Source organism: Triplophysa rosa, linkage group LG3 (assembly GCF_024868665.1).
Source record: "Triplophysa rosa linkage group LG3, Trosa_1v2, whole genome shotgun sequence".
In the NCBI taxonomy this organism is placed as follows: domain Eukaryota; kingdom Metazoa; phylum Chordata; class Actinopteri; order Cypriniformes; family Nemacheilidae; genus Triplophysa; species Triplophysa rosa.
The window spans coordinates 1,338,174-1,357,586 of record NC_079892.1 but is presented as its reverse complement, the minus strand read 5'-3'; the positions used below and the strand labels follow the sequence as shown (position 1 = coordinate 1,357,586).

Sequence of the window (19,413 nt, the reverse complement as noted above, 5' to 3'; positions counted from 1 at the left end):
CAGGGAGAAGATAAACTCTCAGTCATCATTTTGCTTCATCTCTTTCCTTCCCTCGTTTTTCTCCTCGGCCGCGTTCCCGCTGCCAAAAACGATCTGCTGCCAGGCCGTCCTCCCTTTCACTGCTTCCTCTGGCTTTTCCTCCTGTCACACACACACACACACTGAAAACACATCAGTCCTCACACACACATACGCTGTTCTCGGGTGTTCTGCATTCAGTCAGTCCTTAAAAGAGAGTGCTGGTTTCTGCAGGTGTAGGACATCACCTCTATCTCTGACAGGAGTCAGTCGGGGGAACCCGGGGCAAATGCTAGGCTCCGAGAGAGAGAGAGAGAGAGAGAGAGACAGAGAGAGACAGAGAGAGACAGAGAGACAGAGAGACAGAGACAGAGAGAGAGAGAGAGAGAGAGACAGAGAGACAGAGAGACAGAGAGAGAGAGAGATTCTATGTCTTTGCCCCATTTAGCACAGAGTGGCTACAACAATCCTGAAAGAATATGTTCTTAGAGAATCCTGGACGTCTGAATGGGTGGTTTGGAGTTTGGCCTCTCAACGGGGAGCCGATTCAAAGAACTAAACCAAGCTGAACGGCTTTACTCTGAGGTTTTTTAGCCCAGTGGTTCTCAAACAGGGGGCCGTGGGCCCAGTGTTGGTGTAACTAGTTACTAAGTAATTAGTTACTGTAATTTAATTACTTTTCCCTTGAAAAAGTAAAGTAAAGGGATTACTCTAATTTTTCCTGTAATTTAATTACAGTTACTTCTGATGTACTAAACTAAATACTTTGTGTAATATATGTGTGTGCAATAGTGGAATTGACATCAAAATTCAAAGTCTAACTTTAAAATCTGTGCTTTAATGTATAATTCTCACATTTGTAATACTTTGGTCAGTTAATAATATTACTTTATGTAGTTTTATATTATTTATTTGAATGAATTAAACGCTCTTCTCTGCTGAGAGCATAAAACAAAAGATAACTTAAAACAACACATAATCCCAAAATAATCAAAAACTTGAACTTTAAAGTTCATAGGGGTGCGTGAATGATAACAGATTTTATCTGAATGAGCGGGACCCCCCGACAGGCAGATATAAATAAATTCTTGAAGACGTGTAATCCATGTAAACAGGTCACAATCATATTACAGCATGAATCATAAAGCCAGCGTTGATTGTGTTGCAGGAGTAACTCTATCCACACGTTCACACACTTTCTGTCTTTTATCTGTATCTGTGTGAACCGGGCCAAAGTTTCATTCTTCACACTTGAACGTCGTCATGTGAACTGTGGTGACATCTTTCATTCATTGTTAGTGTTTATGTTGAGGATTGGATTGCGTGTTGTTGTGTAATCCGTGCTTCTGTTACTGTATGTAATGTAATGGTCTCTCTTCACCGCGTGCCCAAAGGCTTTGGTACACAACCTGTGTTTTAGACTCATTGTTTATGCCTTCAGGCGTCAACAGTCACTTCCTCTTCCTGTGAGAAAGAAATGAAACCGCCACACTCACATTCTGCACTCCACCAGATTTCTACTAAAATGTTGTTTCACTTAAACAGATTCGTTCGAGAGCCATATTAGACTGATTCATAAATGAGTTTTGAGATTTAGTATCAGTTTATTTGTGGGGTTTTTTACAGTAGTAACTTACAAAAACACCAGAGAGAGAGAGAATTACATTCAAAGGGTAAAGGTGGCGTTTGATACTGATCAAATGTGTGTCTTGTAATGCACTCTCTGGATAAAAGCTTCTGCCACATGCATGGTAAGAGATAAGAGGAGATTTACACTTCCAGCGAGAGAGAGAGGTAAAGAGAAACCTCTCCGTCAGCACTTTCTCATCCAAGAGTCTCTGAAGCAGCCAAACTCAAGACTTTACGAGAACCACGCTTCATTGCTCAACATTTACCCAACGGAGAACGCTATTGCTCACAGGTTGCTCTTTAATAGCTCTTTTAAGAGATTTGATGGAGTTTCGTTTGAGAATCTATTTGGATGTTTTTCCTCCAATAGTTCAGGAGAAAGAAAAAGACAATCAAATGAGACACGAAGAGTCTGGAGGTGTAAAATGAGTGTAAAACACTCTGGATTTGAGTAAATGTGATGAGAAACGTTTGAGTTCGTACTGAGATCTTCAATAAGATTGACTTTTGATTGCAGACGAGACGAATCTGAGCTCAGTTTGACACACTGTTGAAAACTCTGATGACAGAGACATTTGTGAGACTCGTTGTCTCAAGAGAAATATCTGAGACACACGTGAGACTTAAGCAACGGTTTACCTTTTAATATCTAGAAGAAATATAATCTCACCTGTGATGTGTAAATTCAGGTATATCCAGCCAAATGCAAAACATTATTGTGTATTGATTCACTTTATTTGTCTTTTCTTTTGTGCTGGGTGATGGGATCTCATTGGTCCAAAATTACGCTATACACCCGTTTATTAAAACCCTGTTTTGATTGGCTGTGATTATAAACAAAAAGATTCTTGCCAAACAAGCTGTTCAGTAATCGTGTTAAAGGGATATTTCACCCAAAAATGAAAATTCTGTCATCATTTACTCACCTTCCAGTTGTTCCAAATCTGTATAAATGTTTTGTGCTGAAGATATTTGGAAGAATGCTTGTAACCAAACAGATCTTGACCCCCATTGACTCCCATAGTAGGAAAAATACAACGGTAGTCAAAAGTGCCCCAGAACAGTTTGCTGTCCTACATTCTTCAAAATATCTTCTTTTGTGTTCAGCAGAACAAAAAATGATCAAGTATTTTTTCCTACTATGGGAGTCAAAGGGGCGAGATCTGTTTGGTTACTGACATTCTTCCAGATATCTTTCTCTGTGTCCATCAGCACAAAAACATTTATACACATTTGGAACAACTGGAAGGTGAGTAAATGATGACAGAATTTTCATTTTTGGGTGAACTGTCCCTTTAAATCTCCTGCATGCGCAATGTGAGGATTCCCATCTGTGATTGAACATCATGCGTTTTGTGTTTTTCTCCAGTGGTGTTGTGTTCCGAGACTCGTACCCGCTCTGGATGTTGTCATATTGTGCGTTTCTTGTGCATGGGCTGCATGAGAGGGGAGGACGGCAGACGTGGCTTTGATCTGCCCGTTTTACGGTCCGTGTCAGTGCTGCTGGAGGCTTTTGTCCGGACGTCCCGCCTCTCATTACGACGTCTCTGTTTGTGGACCTGCGCTCAGAACAAGCCCGTGTCACGCACACGCACACGCTCACGGCGAACAGATCAGGGACGGCTCCATGTGTTTTATCACAACAGACTCGAGCTGTGAGGACTCGTCACCCGGCAGGGGTTTATGCTCTTCGGGACGGACGTGTTTGTGACGTATATTTGAGTTGTTATCAGGAGGATGTGACACCCTCTTCTGTCCTGTTAGATTCTGAAGAGCGTGTCGCTGATGGTCCAGCGGTTGTAGCGCTCAAAGCATCACTGATGTCTCTACTTAAGACACACACACACACGGTATCAACAACACACTTCTGATATCCCTCCAGCACAGACCCCAAGAAACATGGGTTGACATCAATATGAGATTTTTGTCCCGAAAGAATGTTATCGCTCATAGGTCGGTCTTTAATAGCACCGGAGATTTGATGGAGTTCTCAGTTGTGTCTCATTTAAGTCTCGACTCATGTTTCTCTCAGGAGAAATAGAAAGAGAATCAAATGAGAGTGTAAACCCATGAAGAGTCTGGAGGTGTAAATGAATGTAGATTGTTGAGGTCAAATAATCTGGATTTGGGTCAGTTTGATGAGAAATGTTGAGATCTTCAATAATATTGACTTTTGATTGCAGACGAGACAAACCTGAGCTCAGTTTCAAAGTCTAATGACTCTTTTTCTCAGGAGAAATATCAGATGAGATTTATTTGCTCTCCATTTGATCTCATTGATGTCTATGAGAAATAATTGAAATATTAAAGAGATCATGTGTGATTTTGGTTTTATATAGGCAGATTCAGCTCACGCTCGCTCCAGACACTGAGTTGTGTGGTGATTTACTGTCACTTTAAGGTCAGAGTGTCTCCACCGGGTCATTGATAAACGCCCAGACGAGCTCTACACTGAAGCCGTTTAGACTCCAGACATGTTTATAAGATTCGTTTTGGTCTGAAGCTTGTTATCTGGTCTTAAGTGTTTGTGTTATCTGTGCAGAAATGCTGTTTGTTGTCCAGCAGACTGCATTACTGCTGCATGTATTTCTGGGTCTAAACTTTGGCAGGGCCATTTTTACGGTGGAAATAACAGAGAGCTTCAGCCAAAAACCCCAGAATGCCCTCCCAGAGTTCATTTGGAGAGTCTCGGTGTGTGTTGCGCTGCCACGTACACACACACACACACACACATTTACTGCAGGCCGGATTGGCAGTTCTGACCCGAGTGTTTGTTTGTTTGTTTGTTTTGTTCTCTTCAGACTTTCTCACGCACACAAGTCTGCCGTCAAGGTCATCAGGAGGATGCAGTACTTTGTGGCTCGACGGAAATTTCAGGTACGATGAGAAATCCGTTTTGAAAATTAAATACAAATGTGCACTGAAACGTGAATGAAAACATCAAATTTCATATGTACAGTATATGTTGTTTCAATTATTAAAGTCCCAGTGAAATAAAAAATGACAATGCCTATTTGTTCATGAAATATTGCAGCGTTTATAGTAAATAGTTTATCAATGTGGGTCATTCTCTTTTTACAATTCCTGTGGCCTCATAATCTTCAGTTAAAATCTGAAAAAGCACTTCCTGTAATGACTATCCATCTTAAATGACCAATGTTTGACAGCCTGGGCGGAGCATCCGTTAACTCCTCCCCTTCAACTGTCAGTCTGCTGCCAGTTCCGTTTCAAAATGCAACGGCTGTTTTTATACATCCAATCAAATCGCAGAGAAAGACGAAAGCCACACCCACTATTTTTCTCATTCAGCGCATCAAATACGGAAGTAAAACCGATAGCAACTTCCGGTTCACGGGGACTTGAAATTATTCTGAATTATGATTAAGATTATGAAATTTAAGACTATCACTGTACTTTCAAAAATGAGAGAAGAAAAAGTTCCCTTGTTGTGTTGATGAAATGTGTGTCGTCATTTACAGACGGACCAATAAACGGAAATGAACAATGAAAAAAACTGACGTTATTTTCCAAACATACAATGAAACAAAAATATTTGTCAACAATCAAATGGAAAACTAAAAACCAAACAAAATACAGATATGAAAATGAAAAAGATCGTTTTGACCGTATGTTTAGTGTTGATCTGTATTTTGTTTGGTGTTTTCAGTTGACTTTTAGTTTGTCTGTTGGACACCTGCTCCATACCTTCACTATTGTTATTGAGTTAAAGTCAGATGTCGTCACAAAACACGGAAGTCAGTGACCCAGGGGAACAGAACACAGTCGGCCGTGATGACAATAGCTCTCACCGACTCCGTCTCTGTCCCACAGCAAGCGAGGAAACCGTACGACGTGCGAGACGTGATCGAGCAGTATTCGCAGGGGCATCTCAACATGATGGTCCGCATCAAAGAACTCCAGAGAAGGTGAGATGACCTCGCCACCACGACCCCCTCCTCGGCACATTTCGCCCCTCCGTATGAACCCTGTGGGCGGAGTTTCCCAACAATTGCTGTGTATTTCACAGTTTCCTGCTGTTTTTCCTCTCGCAGGTTGGATCACACGTTGGGAAAACCAGGAATGTTCCTGCCAGGTAAAGGAAAAGAAAACATTCCAGGAAAGCGTTGCCGGTCGCTGCTGTAACTTTTTATTGGTCTTGTATCAAGTGCGGATTGAAGGGAAAACACGTGATGGAAAGTGTTTTGAAATTAAAACGCTTTGTAACCTTTAGACCTCAAATCTTCCTCTGCAGTCCATCCAAAGACGAAAAACTGAAAGTAGATCACAAAAACACCTTGTTCATATTTCATATCGTCATATTTTATGATTGACACATTTACATATCGACACCTGTTCGTGCTCATCGTGAAAAAGCAAATCATAAAAAATTCAATTTTATTGTTAAAAATTGCCACTTATGTCATGTCAAACCTGTATGACTTTCTTTCTTCTTCAGAACACAAAAGAAGGTATTTTGAAGAATGTCGATCATCAAACAACACTGAACCCCATTGACTTCCATTGTATGAATGTAAAACCCCTGAGACATTTCTCTTAAATAAAGAAAAATATCTTCTTTTGTGTTCCACTGAAGAAAGAGTCACATGGCTGAACTGTCCCTTTAACAGTAGTCAAAACAGACCGCTTCTGTGTTTGTAAAAGAGCTTTTTTGAAACTGAACCAGTGTGGATCTTGTGTAACATGCGTCATGTATGTTGATGTGATTCCAGAGAAAGGTGTGGATAAAGAATATCACACAGTTGGAGCCCGACTGATCCGTCTGGAAGATAAGGTACGGTAGATAACATCATGTTCATACTCTCAGACATCACATGTAGACAAACACGCGTCTTTAAAAAACGTGAGTTTTACTTTCATGATTTTTTTTACTTTGGACTTTGAACACATTCGTCATATTGTTTTTTAGGGCTGTAACTATACGCTCAGCTCACGATTCAATATCGTGATATTCAATATCACATTTCCCCAAAACATTACAATTTGTATTAACACTTGTTTTTTGTTGTTGTTGAAGAATTGAGAATATTCAAGATTTAATTCAACCATTTTTGTGTAAATGAAAAACTGAATAGATCTGTCACTGAACATAAAAAATGATTTTGTTTAAAAATACATTGCCCTAGGCTACGATACATATCTTAATGTTTTTTGTATTGCGATGTACAATACTTCGATATATTGTTACACCCCTACACTGTTTTTGTCATTTGGTTAACTTTCTGCATCTAAAAATGTGGCGTCTTACAGCGTTTTTTCTGGGTTCTGTGATCTGATTGGACGATCTGTTTTCAGCGGGCTCTTACGCTAAATTTCAGCGCTTTTCAAACAACACAGCTCAACATATTGTGAATCACATGTCTGATTTTAATTCCTCATTTTTAGAGCCGTTGCGTGAAAGAAATATCACATTCAGGGAGCGTTGTAAAGCCGACACAATGTCTGTGATTTTGTTTTGCTTTGCACACAATGAGAGTAAAGCGTCCCGAGTTTACTGTGTTATCAGTTTGTCTCCTGCACACACACACACACAGTTGATGCTATCAGAGACCTCCGGCCGACAGCTCCATCATTCACTTCACGCCGGGCAGCTCCTCTGTTTGTTTTTCTCTGGAGAGGAAGCCAGACTGTGATGGGAGATTTCAGGCTTTTACAAAGTGTGACGTGAAGTGTGACGGCTGATCTTTAGAAGAAAATCCACTCAGGAGTGACTGATGTCTGATGGCATCTTTAGTAACATTGTATATTTATCATGATGTTTAAAACGGTTATGATCTGTCCATCTGCACAAACTTCTGAATGATGCTGAACTTTGAAATCAAGTGTCGGATGTTTTTCTGGAGTACATGTGTCGTGATTATGGCTCATTGTCACGCTGTTATTAAAGGGTGTGGCGGCACAAACTACTGGACCTGACAGAAGCCCGCTACATAGAATCTAACCCTGTTACTCATTTCACATGCGGGAGAAGTGTTTACACAGACGTCTTAAAAGCACTGCAGGAAATTTAGTATTTGAATATTTTGTGGATTAGAGAGAGGGTGGAGAACCAAGGCATGCATTTATTTAGGTGAAAAAATGCGCTCGCGGTACAAGCAGATCTCAGAGCACAACATATATTACTGTGATGAATGTACGCTTATAAATGTGTCGACACTTTTAATCAAAGCAGAGATGAATGAGAAAACAGGGTTTTAAAAGAGAGATTTATGAATACAGAATATTCTCTTAAAGTGATAGTTCATCCAAAAAAGAAAAATCTGTCATCATTTACTCGCCCTCAGGTTGTAAATAAACACAGAGAAAGATATTCATAAGAATGTTAGCAATTTTCAGTTCTGTGACATCATCCACTACCATAGTAGGAAAAATGTATATTTTGCTGTTCTGTTGAACACAGAGTGAGATATTTTGAAGAATTTAGGAACACAAAGAGTTCTGGGGCTCCTTTGACTACCGTTTTATTTTTCCTACTATGGCTGTCAATGATGTCACAGAACTGACTGGTGGTCATTTATACAGGTTTGAAATGACATGAGGGTGAGTAAATGATGAAAGAATTTTCATTTTGGGGTGAACTGTCACTTTAAAATGTTTTTCTATGTTGTTGTCAGTGATGTTTTGAGAGCGAGTGAGTGAGCGAGCGAGACTTGTCATGACAAGGTGAGTGAGTGAGCGGAACACAAAGAGTGAGCAAATTAGTGAGAGAGAGAGAGAGAGAGAGAGAGTGAGTGAAAGTGTGCAAGTGAGTGAGCGAGTGAATGAGTGAGCAACTAGGTGAAGGAGAGAGAGGGAGCGAGAGAGTGAAATTATGCGAGTGAGCGAGCAAGCAAGCAAGTAAGGGAAAGAGAGAATGAGTGAAAAATGCTAGTGAGTGAGTGAGCCAGCAAGAGAAAGAGAGAATGAAGGAAAGTGTGCAAGTAAGTGAAACATGCTAGTGAGCGAGTAAGGAAAAGAGAGAGAGTGCAAGCGAGTGAGTGAAATATGGTAGTGAGTGAGAGAGAGAGAGAGAGAGAGAGAGACAGACAGACAGACAGACAGACAGACAGAGAGAGAGAGAGAGAGAGAGAGAGAGAGAGAGAGACTTGTCGTGACAAGGCAATTGGTGGTTCTTTGGCCTCAGGGCAACAGGTGGATGAACTGACTGACCCACACACACGCGCACACACACACACGCGCGCGCACACACACGCACACACGCACGCACACACACACACACACACTTGAGTCATATAAACGCAGACATCTGGATGATACACACAATTTTTTGAGGCAATGAACACAAGACCCCAGCGTTTAACACCTATAAGAGTTTAAAACATATGAATGTCATTGCAGTATAAGGCGCTGGTTTTAAAGCACAAGCACACCTGAGCGCAGAATTACGTGACGGAGAAACATGACGTGAGTTGCAGATGTTGTGTTCATCCTTACATTTTTATCCAAAGGTTGCCGCTGTGCATGAGACATGTCTCTGTAGTATTCCAAACCGAACTTCTGCGTGACTGTATGTGAAAACATGTCTGACATCACCTTACACACAAGACACAGATCTTCTCATGAAAACGTTCCAGAAGCTCTCGCTGAAATGACATCTCGTGTAAGGACATTCTTTTTTTCTTGTTGTCCTGTCGTAAAGCAAGCTTACAGACCAGATCTGGCTGATTTGACTTTGGTTACTCGTGACATGAATGAGATTATGTGGAGGTCCTGCTGAAGTCTTCCTGCTTCTCATGTGATTATTTTGAGATTGTAACTGACACGGTCGACTTGTGTTTGTGTTTACATGAAGATGATCACAGAGGTTGTTTTATTTCTCATCCGTCATTATCATGGAAACATTGGTCTTCCCCTGTGGCATGAATAAGTTGCGGTTAATGTGTCGGAGTTTCTCACCGCTCGACATTGATTGATGTCCCGTTGACAAAGACACACATCCCGACACACAAGTCTTCTCCACACCCAAGCTGTGTTACACGGAGAACTCGCAGAGATGGATGAGAAGCCGTGACATGGCATGTTATCTGGCGGACACGCTGAAGAATGATTCAAGAATAACAAGACAGAGTTTGGCTTTGACGTCTCCAGAGGGCTGGAAATGGATTTTCAATGAGTTTGCTAGAGAGTGTGCACAACCCCGACTGAATGTTGAGCAATCGTTGTTTTTTCTGTCAGCCACTGTGGAAGAAGCCGTTGGTCTTCACAAAGGTTGTTTTCCAAACAGAGAGGTTTCCAGTAAAACGTTTCAACTTCCTGAAAACAAGATATTCATTTGATAAAAAAGATCGCTTCTGATGTTAAGACGTCCTTGTTCCTCAATGAGGATAAATGAGACGAGTGTTGACGCACAGTATGAGTTCAGAGGTTTACACTACATTTACAGTGAATAGCAGAGCTCATCTTTCCATGAGAATGCGATCAGACATGTTTGAGTTTTATTCGCCGACTTTGGTATGTTGAGAGATCCGAGCAGACTGTTGAGATCTCGTGAGACGTGTTTTTTTTCTTTCTTACCTTTTTATAGTTTGTGGGTTTATTTATAAAGATAAACTTTTGTGCAAGAGAAAAACAACAATTAATCGCGATTAATCGCATCCAGAATAAAAGTTTGTGTGTACATAATATATGTCTGTGCACTGTCCATATTAATTTTGTAATTATAAACTCATACATGTAGACATGCATGTATGTATTTAGGAAACAATTGCATGTCTTAAATGTTGATATTTTCCTTAAATATATACATGTACGTGTTTATAAATGCAAAGTAAATATGCACACAATCTAGCGTGTAGCGTTAGTTCTGGCAGGTCACGTGAGTCAAGCTCGCATCAGCAGATCCTCCTCTACCTATAGAGACATGACGCAATCACAGCTTCCGTTTTAAAATTAATTCGGCTAACAGCAGCTTATCGCGTTGCTCAGGAGCAAATTACCCTCCTCCATCCTCAGCTCCACCTCGCATTTGCAGTCGGGACTCGACTTCTGTTTGTCACGATACCTGTCTGTTGCTGCGTCTGAAATCGCCTCCTTATATACTCTATAGTAGGCGAAAATGAGTATGAGTCACGAGTAGTATTTCCGAAAGCTCAGTGTGCAATAAACAGTAGGTGAGAAACACCCGGATTGTCTACTGTTTCCGCCGAGATCGGTGAGTGTGGATCAGATGGACACTTATCTATCCCATGATGCCACGGGAGCTGAGCAACGGTCACATTTCAAAAGTAAATATAGCGCAGACAGGTCAAATGTGTCCACAGACGGGTGGGCTTTAATTGGCGAAAGACAGGCTCGGGGTTGTTGTCATCTCTCAGGGGTGAGGGTGTGAGACCCACAGAGATGTGAGAGGCAGGTGAGCCCGCGACACGTCACACGAGTACGATTTATGTCAAACATCTGTCATGCGTGTCCAGTCGACTCAATGCACTCTAGCAGTCAAAGCACGGCACAATTAAAGGAAGTTTAATATCAAGCAGCGCTGAGGTCCCCACTGGGTGCCGGTCTGTTTCTTGGCACGTCACACGTCCATTCACGCTCTCCGTCACGCCGCGTTGATTTATGCGTGTTTGGCTGCGGTTCCATTCGGGCCGACCAGCGTGAGCTGGACAAAGACGGGAAACTCTCTGACATTCAGTCCTTCTGGACTAAACTGTGGCTCTTTAGGTCTGATTCAAAGGTTATCAGACTGGCAGAATACAGACGACGTCTGTTCCCGTCCTGATGTGATTATAATCTCAGTAGAGACAAACACAATGTGCGTGACAGCTGAACCATCACATGACACACAAACATAATACACATCTATCATTGGAAGGGTTTTACATGCATTGTTTTGCAGACGTGGAATCATTTCTAACAGTCTGTAAATATCTGGAAGAGTTCGATGTGAATCTACTTGAACACTTGGGTTCGGTGTGAACACCATTTATTTCAATGATTTACTAAGTTGTGCGTAGTCTTATTGGCATGAAGTCATCCTATGGTTTGGAAAAGTGTTCTGGGTTCATTTGAACCAGCGGTTGAGTTTGTCCATATTTACCCAACAAAGGGGCAAACAAAACCCAGAAGTTATTTTGGGTCTGAGGCACTTTGTCAAATCTTCAAAGGTTTTTTTTATCTTCAAAGAGTATTTTTAATGTACTTGTACTTATATTTATTTTTGCCGTTTTTGCCTTTATTTGTACAGTTTTAGTGAGAGAGAGGACAGGGAGCGAAGTGAGAGAGAGAAGGGGGTGGGTTCGGGAAAGGACCACGAGACGGGAATGGAACCCGGGGAATGGAACTCAGACCATGCACTTCTTTTCATTCATTTTTATTCCTTCCATTAAAATGGCAATATTCCGTGTCCTGTTTGCTGCCTTAATTGAACATAAATTACATGTTTTTTTTGCTTTTTAAACCACTTAATACCTTTCTTTTAAAAATGTGATATCCCCCCCAGTAATTGTTCAGTTTTAATCTATTTATTATTTACCTTTATTTCGTTATTTATTTTTCAAAATTTGGTGCTTTTACGTCTCTTTTGTAACTACACATAATACAAAAGGTGCAACAAATTCAGTCGCCAAAGAAACATTCAGTCGAAGGTTCTTAAAAGAACTACATCGTTTCTTTCTTAGATTTTAAAGTCTCAAGAACCTCTTTCCACTAGACGGAAGTTTTTCGTGAAACAAAAGGTTTTTCATGTTTTTTAAGGTTCTTTTCTTTATGGACCCGTTCAGCCTCAAAAAGGTTTTATGGCTCTTAACAGATCAGTGTGTGCAGAATGAAACACGTGGGTTTATTAGTCTCAGTAAAGTCACTCTCTCACTTCAGTGTTTCGTTGTCATTCATGTAAGTGTGGTTTGAGCGTAATGAAATATCTCCAGTGTGTAATTTGACTTTGTTTAGATCTGGTGTCCTGATGAAGAGGCTGAGCTAACCCGTTTAGTGCGTCTCATCCCACGGATCTGTGAGCCGTCTGATGTAAAGTCAAGTCAAGCTTGTTTTCCATCACTTTATACATTTCACAAGTGTAGAACACACACACACTCAAAGTAACTCGCATGTGTGTGTGTGTGCGCGTGTGTGTGCGCATGTGTGTGTGTGTGTGCATGTCTCTGTGCGCGTGTGTGTCTGTGTGTGCATGTGTGTCTGTGTGTGTGTGCGTGTGTGTGTGTGTGTGTGCGTGCGTGTGAGTGTGTGTGTGTGAATATGTGTGTTGGCCAGCTGTGGTTTACCTCTCCTTGTGTTTCACTATGCATTACTTTGCTTCAACAATACTTTCAAGGTCGACCCCCTTTCTCTCCAATAGAACCGTCACAAAACACTGGACGAGTCACAGAGAAACCCGATCGCCACCCCACCCTCCAAATTATACGCTACTAGCCACGACAACAATAACAGCCAGTGTGTTTTTCTCTGTCTTTATGAGACCCGCAGCACCGTATACGAGAGAGGGATGTGTATTTGTGTCATGTGTCCAGACTGTTTGTTCTGTCTCTCTCACATACGACATACGAGAGCATTCGAGCTAAAAGAATACATCACAAAAAGAGAATGTTGTAAACATGGACCCTTGAGTCGTTTCCGTCCTATATGATTGACAGATTAAGATTAAAAGGGACAGTTTGACCTGTCGTCACTTATTCTCTCTCATGTGGTTGGAAATCTGTGAAACACAGCAGAAGATATTTTGAGAAATGTCTCAGTGGTTTTGTGTTCATACAGTGTGGTTCAGTGTTGTTCTTCAAAAGATCTTTTGTGTTCCACAGAAGAAAAAAGAGATTTTTATTTTGGGCTGAACTGTTCCTTTAAGAGACCATAGCAGTGAATAAGAGCGAATGCTGCTTAGGCTAGAAATGATGACTCTTGTTAGAGAGAAAAAAATCACTGTTATTATTCCTGAAATATCAAACTCATTTCCTCTAGCAACACCAAGGTCGTGGGTTCGATCCCAGGGATTGCACATCCTCAGAAACAAATGTATAGTATAATGCAATGTTAGTCCCTTTGGATAAAAGCGTCTGCCAAATCATGTCGACCAATCAGGATGCAACCTGATGACACGAGCATGAATGTGTGCAGGACCAGTCAGAGATGTCGTACAGGAGAATGTGATGATGTGGTTAAAGCTTTAGACTTTATGACCCAGGCACGTTCACAGAGGGAGACTCCTAATGCTAGGGTGCATGCACGGGGCGGTGTGTGTGTGTGTGTGTGTGTGTGTGTGTGTGTGTGTGTGCGTGCGTGCGTGTGTGGGGTGGGGGGGTGAGCCACAGTGGAGCCACTCTGGAGAAGTGAAATCACAGTAATGAGAGGGTAGTGGTTTGGCACAAACCTAACACACGCACACAGTGAGGTGAACAGATTCGTGCCCTCTGTCTGTTTCTTTCGGCTTTCTAGTCTGTCTGGAGACTTCGTCATTTTGGTGAACTGTTTGTGGCATCATCACGTAAGATCGATTACCTGAAGAAATGCATTCATCAAATTGATTTAATAAAATGTTTAATTGAACTAAATAAAAGGTGATGTGTGTTATTTTATTCTTATTACGCGGCTCGTATGAACGCTTGATTCTGATTGGCCAGTCGCGACATTTGCAGGTTGGTTATTCCCAGATAACAACCGCTCAAAACTATTAACACATGCTAACCCGGATGCAGCCAATCATTTTGACAGGTTTTTTTGGGACAAATTAAATATAAATATGTCTTTTAATAACATATATGACATTATATGTACATTTATTATTGTTATTATTAACCCAAATTGCCTTTTCGTGGCATTTGAATGTCTTTTCTTACCTTAAAACTGAAACTAAACGGCTTTTCCTTGCGGAAGGTCTGCATTCGGTAAAAATGAGCTAATAAAATATTTCACATTTCATATCCAGTTTTCTTCTCATGTGGCAAGTAGGCGTGTAATAAGCGGGATAATGTTCAAGCAGCCGGCTGTTATTGTGAAATAAGCCCCTTCAGTCTGACACAAGACACACTGATCACACAGTCGGGGTTTATTTCTGCAATAACAACCGGCTGCCTGGACATTATCCCTTACATGTTAAAACGTTAAGGTTACCTCTACAGGTTAACTACACTGTGATCGTGTGGCAATTTCTTAACATTTTACAACCGGTTTAAGAGAGGAAGATAAACTCCAAGACCAAATAATAATGTTATAAACGTAGAACCAGTGATGTATAAAGTACCTCAAAGCAATACTTGAGTAAAAGTACAAATATCTTGCCAGAAAATTACTTTGGTAGAAGTGAAAGTAACCTTTTAGAATATGATCAGATAAGTATCAGATAAATATCATACTTAAGTATCAAAAGTACTTTTTATATGAAATCTACTAAAATATTTGAAGTAAAGTGGAAGCAAACGTCTTTAATAAAAATGTGGCATAAAGATCAAAAATGGTGCTCACATAGAAATGTACAACTTTGAAAAAGCTCAGTAGTTTTATCAGGAACAACATGTTGCCAAATTGGTCAACTATATAAATACAAGTTCAGAAACCACATCTTTATAACTTTATAAAACAATAGTTCCCTCCCACCCCAATATTATCCCTAGAGAACAACTTGGAACAAAATCAGAACAAATCTGTCTGGCCTTTACTTCTTTTCATTTGATAATTCGTTGAATTTGCTGTTTATTTTGAAAAGAAGCAGCACCTTAAAACCTTGTCAATGATTGGTTAAAGCTCAACGTGCAAGTGCAAAAAAGTGCTCTTTTAAAGATAAACAGCACATTTTTCAGTTGTCATGGTGACCCGATCGCTGACTTGTCTGTTTCAGTTTCTATGCTTTTATTTTGTAGTAACGAACATGCTTAGGGGAAGTAAAGTACAGATACTCTCGAAAAATTCTGTACTTAAGTATTTTTACTTTGTTACATTACAACACTGCATTTTTATTTTTACATTATTATTTATAATAATATTATTTGTTTATTTAACACGTACACTCAAATACATTTTTCTAGTTGAGCTCAGTTTTTGTGCAGTTAACATTAAACATGAACAGTTACACTAGACAGACAATGAAGGCCGCGAAGGAGGTTTTTCTTCTCTGATTGTGCACTGCTTCATTTGTCTTTGCGTGTTTGGTTCAGGCTGTTCATTTTGCTGGACTGGCGCGCCCAGAGTTCACGGGGTTCACAGGGAATTGTTGGGGGCGCTGTTAAAGTTTCCTGTTTGCAGTGATGCTGAATCAGCACGAGGAAACACACGGACACCGAGCGCTGTTAACTTAACAATACTTTTAACATTCAAGAGCAAACTGCTTTTCTACGGCTTTGAGAAGGATGCACGTTTGAAAGTTTAGTTTTAATGTTAGTTTATGTAAAGAAGTGCTTGAGTCACGCTAACATGTGAGGTTTTTATAATAACATTCACAGCAGGGTTGCACGCTATGACTGAGACCTCACATGACATGACACTATATACGTTTTATATCAGTACTGTTCTTTTTCACTGGAACTTAAACATGGCAGTGATTTATATTTTAATAATGTGCAGACATTTATATTGCTTTGCACTTTGGCATCGTTCTATTTTCTGGTTGTTCGTCTGTAAATATGTTAGTTCTCAGCTGTGTTTCGTTTAGTGTCCCCACATGAAAGTATACAAAACAGTAAGCCATAGTAAAATTTCTCGATTCTATTGTGTTTTCAACCTTACAATAGTAAATACAAAAGTTTCCTACAGTATTCACTACAGTTGATGAGTAGACTATAGTTAGTACTACAGACTGTGCTATAGTGTATTATTTATACTTTACTACAGTATAGTGCGATTTACAACAGTTTACTATAGTAAATACAAACGTTTACTACAGTATTAACTATAGTGCATTGATCATATGTAGTACATACTGAAGAATACAATATATTGCAGTTTAGTACAATTTATTATGATTTAAGGCCATTGCACATTGAGTCCGAAATTTCCGCACGTTAAAAAATAAATACGACCTCACGTTGTGTCAATCACATTTACACACCGCCTCCAATATTTTCGTCCTTCATAAAACAATTTGGACTGGGTTCGATTTTCTGCGTTTTTCGCATCCGTAGCGAGCGTTTTGTGAGGCGTTTTGACATTTCAGAGACACCGTACAAACCAGCGCCAAATACCAAAAAACGCATACGAACATTTCAGACTTTATGTGCAAAGACCTTTACTTTACTACACTCTTAAAAAAAAAAGGTGCTTCAAAAGGTTCTTTGTGGCAAAAAAGATTCTTTAGATTATAAGAAAGAGATGGTTCTTTAAAGAACCTTTGACTGAATGGTTCTTTGTGGCATCGTTGTGAAAAACCTTTAAGCACCTTTTCTTTTTAAGAGTGAAGACAAAAGTACGTTTTCCTATTGCTCAACTTTGTTTTAGACATGTCTCCTAAAATGATTAAAGATACATAGATATACTAATGTATAATAACTGAAAACAACGTTTTATTTTTATAATGTGTCATTCTTTTATAGATTATATATTTGAACTTTTTTATTCCGTATTTGGTTATTCATCTCGTGTAAGGAATTTAAAGCGGGTATATTTTTATTTAAATGTAATGTCTATGTAGATAAATCCTTATTATTACCTGTGTCAAAGGGATATCTGTGACATAACACCGATGGATTTTAATTGACATGTTCATGCTATTGAATGGGTGTGGTGTGAGCTCCACATGTCAAAGGAATTGTAATCTTCAGGCCGTTTGGGAATCCTGTAGGATCAGGTCATGTTTTAAATCTCTCATGCTGTGTCGTTATATGTGTCAATAGCTAATCCATTACAAACTCCAGTCAGCACTTTCTCTCTACAGGAATCTCATTTAGGTTCATGGCTGGAACTCCAGCAGAGCTTCAGACTTGGTGTAAAAACGAGATTGATGCTCTGAACTAAATGATAACAGATTTTCCTGAATCTGAAGTGCCCTCGGTCATCCGCAAGTTTTTCCATTGGACGGCGTGACGCCTGTGCCATCCAGAGCTCTAATGTGCCGTGTGCGCTATAATTCCCGGGTTTAAGCCAATAAAAGAACATTGTTGAGTTTCTAAATATCCCCTTTGTGGTTTTGTCATACTCGGCTCGTTCCTAATGGAGATAATGATGCAGGTACACAAAAACTAGAATGCTGCACACAACACGCACAATAGACTCATTTGTCCGAGGTCGCTGTGGGCTTCACGGTGAGATGCAGAAACAGCACATTATTGCACACCGGTGGAAACGCTAATGCAGCCCGTAAACTACACACTTATACGAGCGCACAGTAAAAGGTAATTGTAGACCATAATGACCTGATGGCTGTTTCACTTCCACGGGGCCAAATGATTGAATTTGACCTTCATGACGGTTGACCAACACCTGATTCTTTGTTTGCTGGAATATCAGCCTGAGATCATCTGTGAGACGGAGTCATGCGTGTGTGTGTGTGTGTGTGTGTGTGTGTGTGTGTGTGTGTGTGTGTGTGTGTGTGTGTGTGTGTGTGTGTGTGTGTGTGTGTGTGTGGACAACACACATGCACTTATGAGAATCACCGAGACTGAGACGAGCGGAGATATTTATGAGTGTGAATCTGTCAGTAACTGAAGAACTAGCCTGAAGAGTGCATCGGGTTTCTCTGCGATTTTGTCTTTTCAACACTTTTAGAATTGTAAAAGGTTTCCTGTGTGATCCAGAGAGATCAGAATTCTTCCTGGATGAGACTTAGTGTGCTTTAGTTCTACGTTTTGCAATAATTCAACAATACGGTAGTTACATTAGTATTTACTATAGTAAACTGTAGTAAAATTCCTAGATGCTTCTGTTTTTCAACCTTACTATAGTAAATATTAAATATTGCTTGCAGTGTTTACTACAGTTGATCAGTTTACTATAGTATAGTAGTAATTGTACTATACTACAGTACAGTTACTATAACAGTCCAGTATAGCACATTATTTACTACAGTTTATAAAACGGTCAGTTCTGGTCCTTGATTCTGATTGGCTGAGCGGAGTTCTAAGCCGTTATAAAATACCTCAGTATATAACGGCTGACCGCACCACATAGCCTAAATATCATTTTATTTACTTTATTTTATGAAACCTTGCTAAGAATATGGAATAACTCCGCTTCGCGTCGTGCCACAACGCCCTTAGCTGTTATAAAATGCACTGTAACCCACTGCTTCACGGGGCTTATTGCTTTACTATAGTATAGCACAATTTACTAAAGTTTACTAGTAAATATTCAAATATATTGATCAATTTACTTGCTAAGGTAACACTACAGTATACTTTAGTCAGTTGTACTATACTGTAGCAAAATACTAAATGCACTACAGTAACTGACAAATGACATTAATGTTACATACAGATGGATAAATCAGGGCCGTATCATTTTTAGTTTACCTAAATTTGTTTTAATTTTTCTAAGTTTTAATTTTTTTCAATTACTGTAGTATACTATAGTATTTACTAGGGATGTAACAATATCAAAATCTCACTGTACGATGATACCTCAGTATAAAGTCCACGTTACAATATTTATTGTAATATTTAAAATGACAAAGAATGACTTGGAAACGTGCCATAAGCATCCTCTTTTCTTATCCTCTAATCATAACTGTTGTTTAGAGGTATGAGTTATATGAGACGGGTCAAATGACCGAAAAATACCTTTTATCAAATACAATAATTGCACCAGATGCACCTTGACAAAGGTAACATGTATTATTTGTTCTAACATTCTCTACGTTTGGCCAGAAAGACCTAT

General features: G+C 39.8%; 1 protein-coding gene and 1 long non-coding RNA gene across 3 annotated transcripts in view; one reads left to right on the top strand and one right to left on the bottom strand.

Moving 5' to 3' along the window:
- Nucleotides 1–10,016, bottom strand: part of LOC130551576 (uncharacterized) — an 11,711-nt gene extending 1,695 nt beyond the window's left edge. Inside the window, exons 1-4 of one of the 2 annotated variants that reach the window (XR_008962631.1) lie at nucleotides 9,100–10,016; nucleotides 5,873–5,918; nucleotides 5,457–5,733; nucleotides 1–141 (exon numbers count right to left, since the gene is read on the bottom strand). The exon at nucleotides 1–141 is cut by the window's left edge and continues 13 nt beyond it. This is a non-coding gene — a long non-coding RNA (uncharacterized LOC130551576). Of the gene's footprint in view, nucleotides 142–5,456; nucleotides 5,919–9,099 lie in introns of both variants that reach the window. The other variant, XR_008962630.1, reaches the window with a different exon arrangement.
- kcnq1.2 (potassium voltage-gated channel, KQT-like subfamily, member 1.2) overlaps nucleotides 1–19,413 on the top strand; it is a 103,238-nt gene that overhangs the window by 71,764 nt on the left and 12,061 nt on the right. Inside the window, exons 15-18 of the mRNA XM_057329282.1 lie at nucleotides 4,449–4,524; nucleotides 5,479–5,573; nucleotides 5,700–5,740; nucleotides 6,378–6,439. Of these exons, the coding sequence (XP_057185265.1) occupies nucleotides 4,449–4,524; nucleotides 5,479–5,573; nucleotides 5,700–5,740; nucleotides 6,378–6,439 (274 nt within the window). The remainder of the gene's footprint in view (nucleotides 1–4,448; nucleotides 4,525–5,478; nucleotides 5,574–5,699; nucleotides 5,741–6,377; nucleotides 6,440–19,413) is intronic.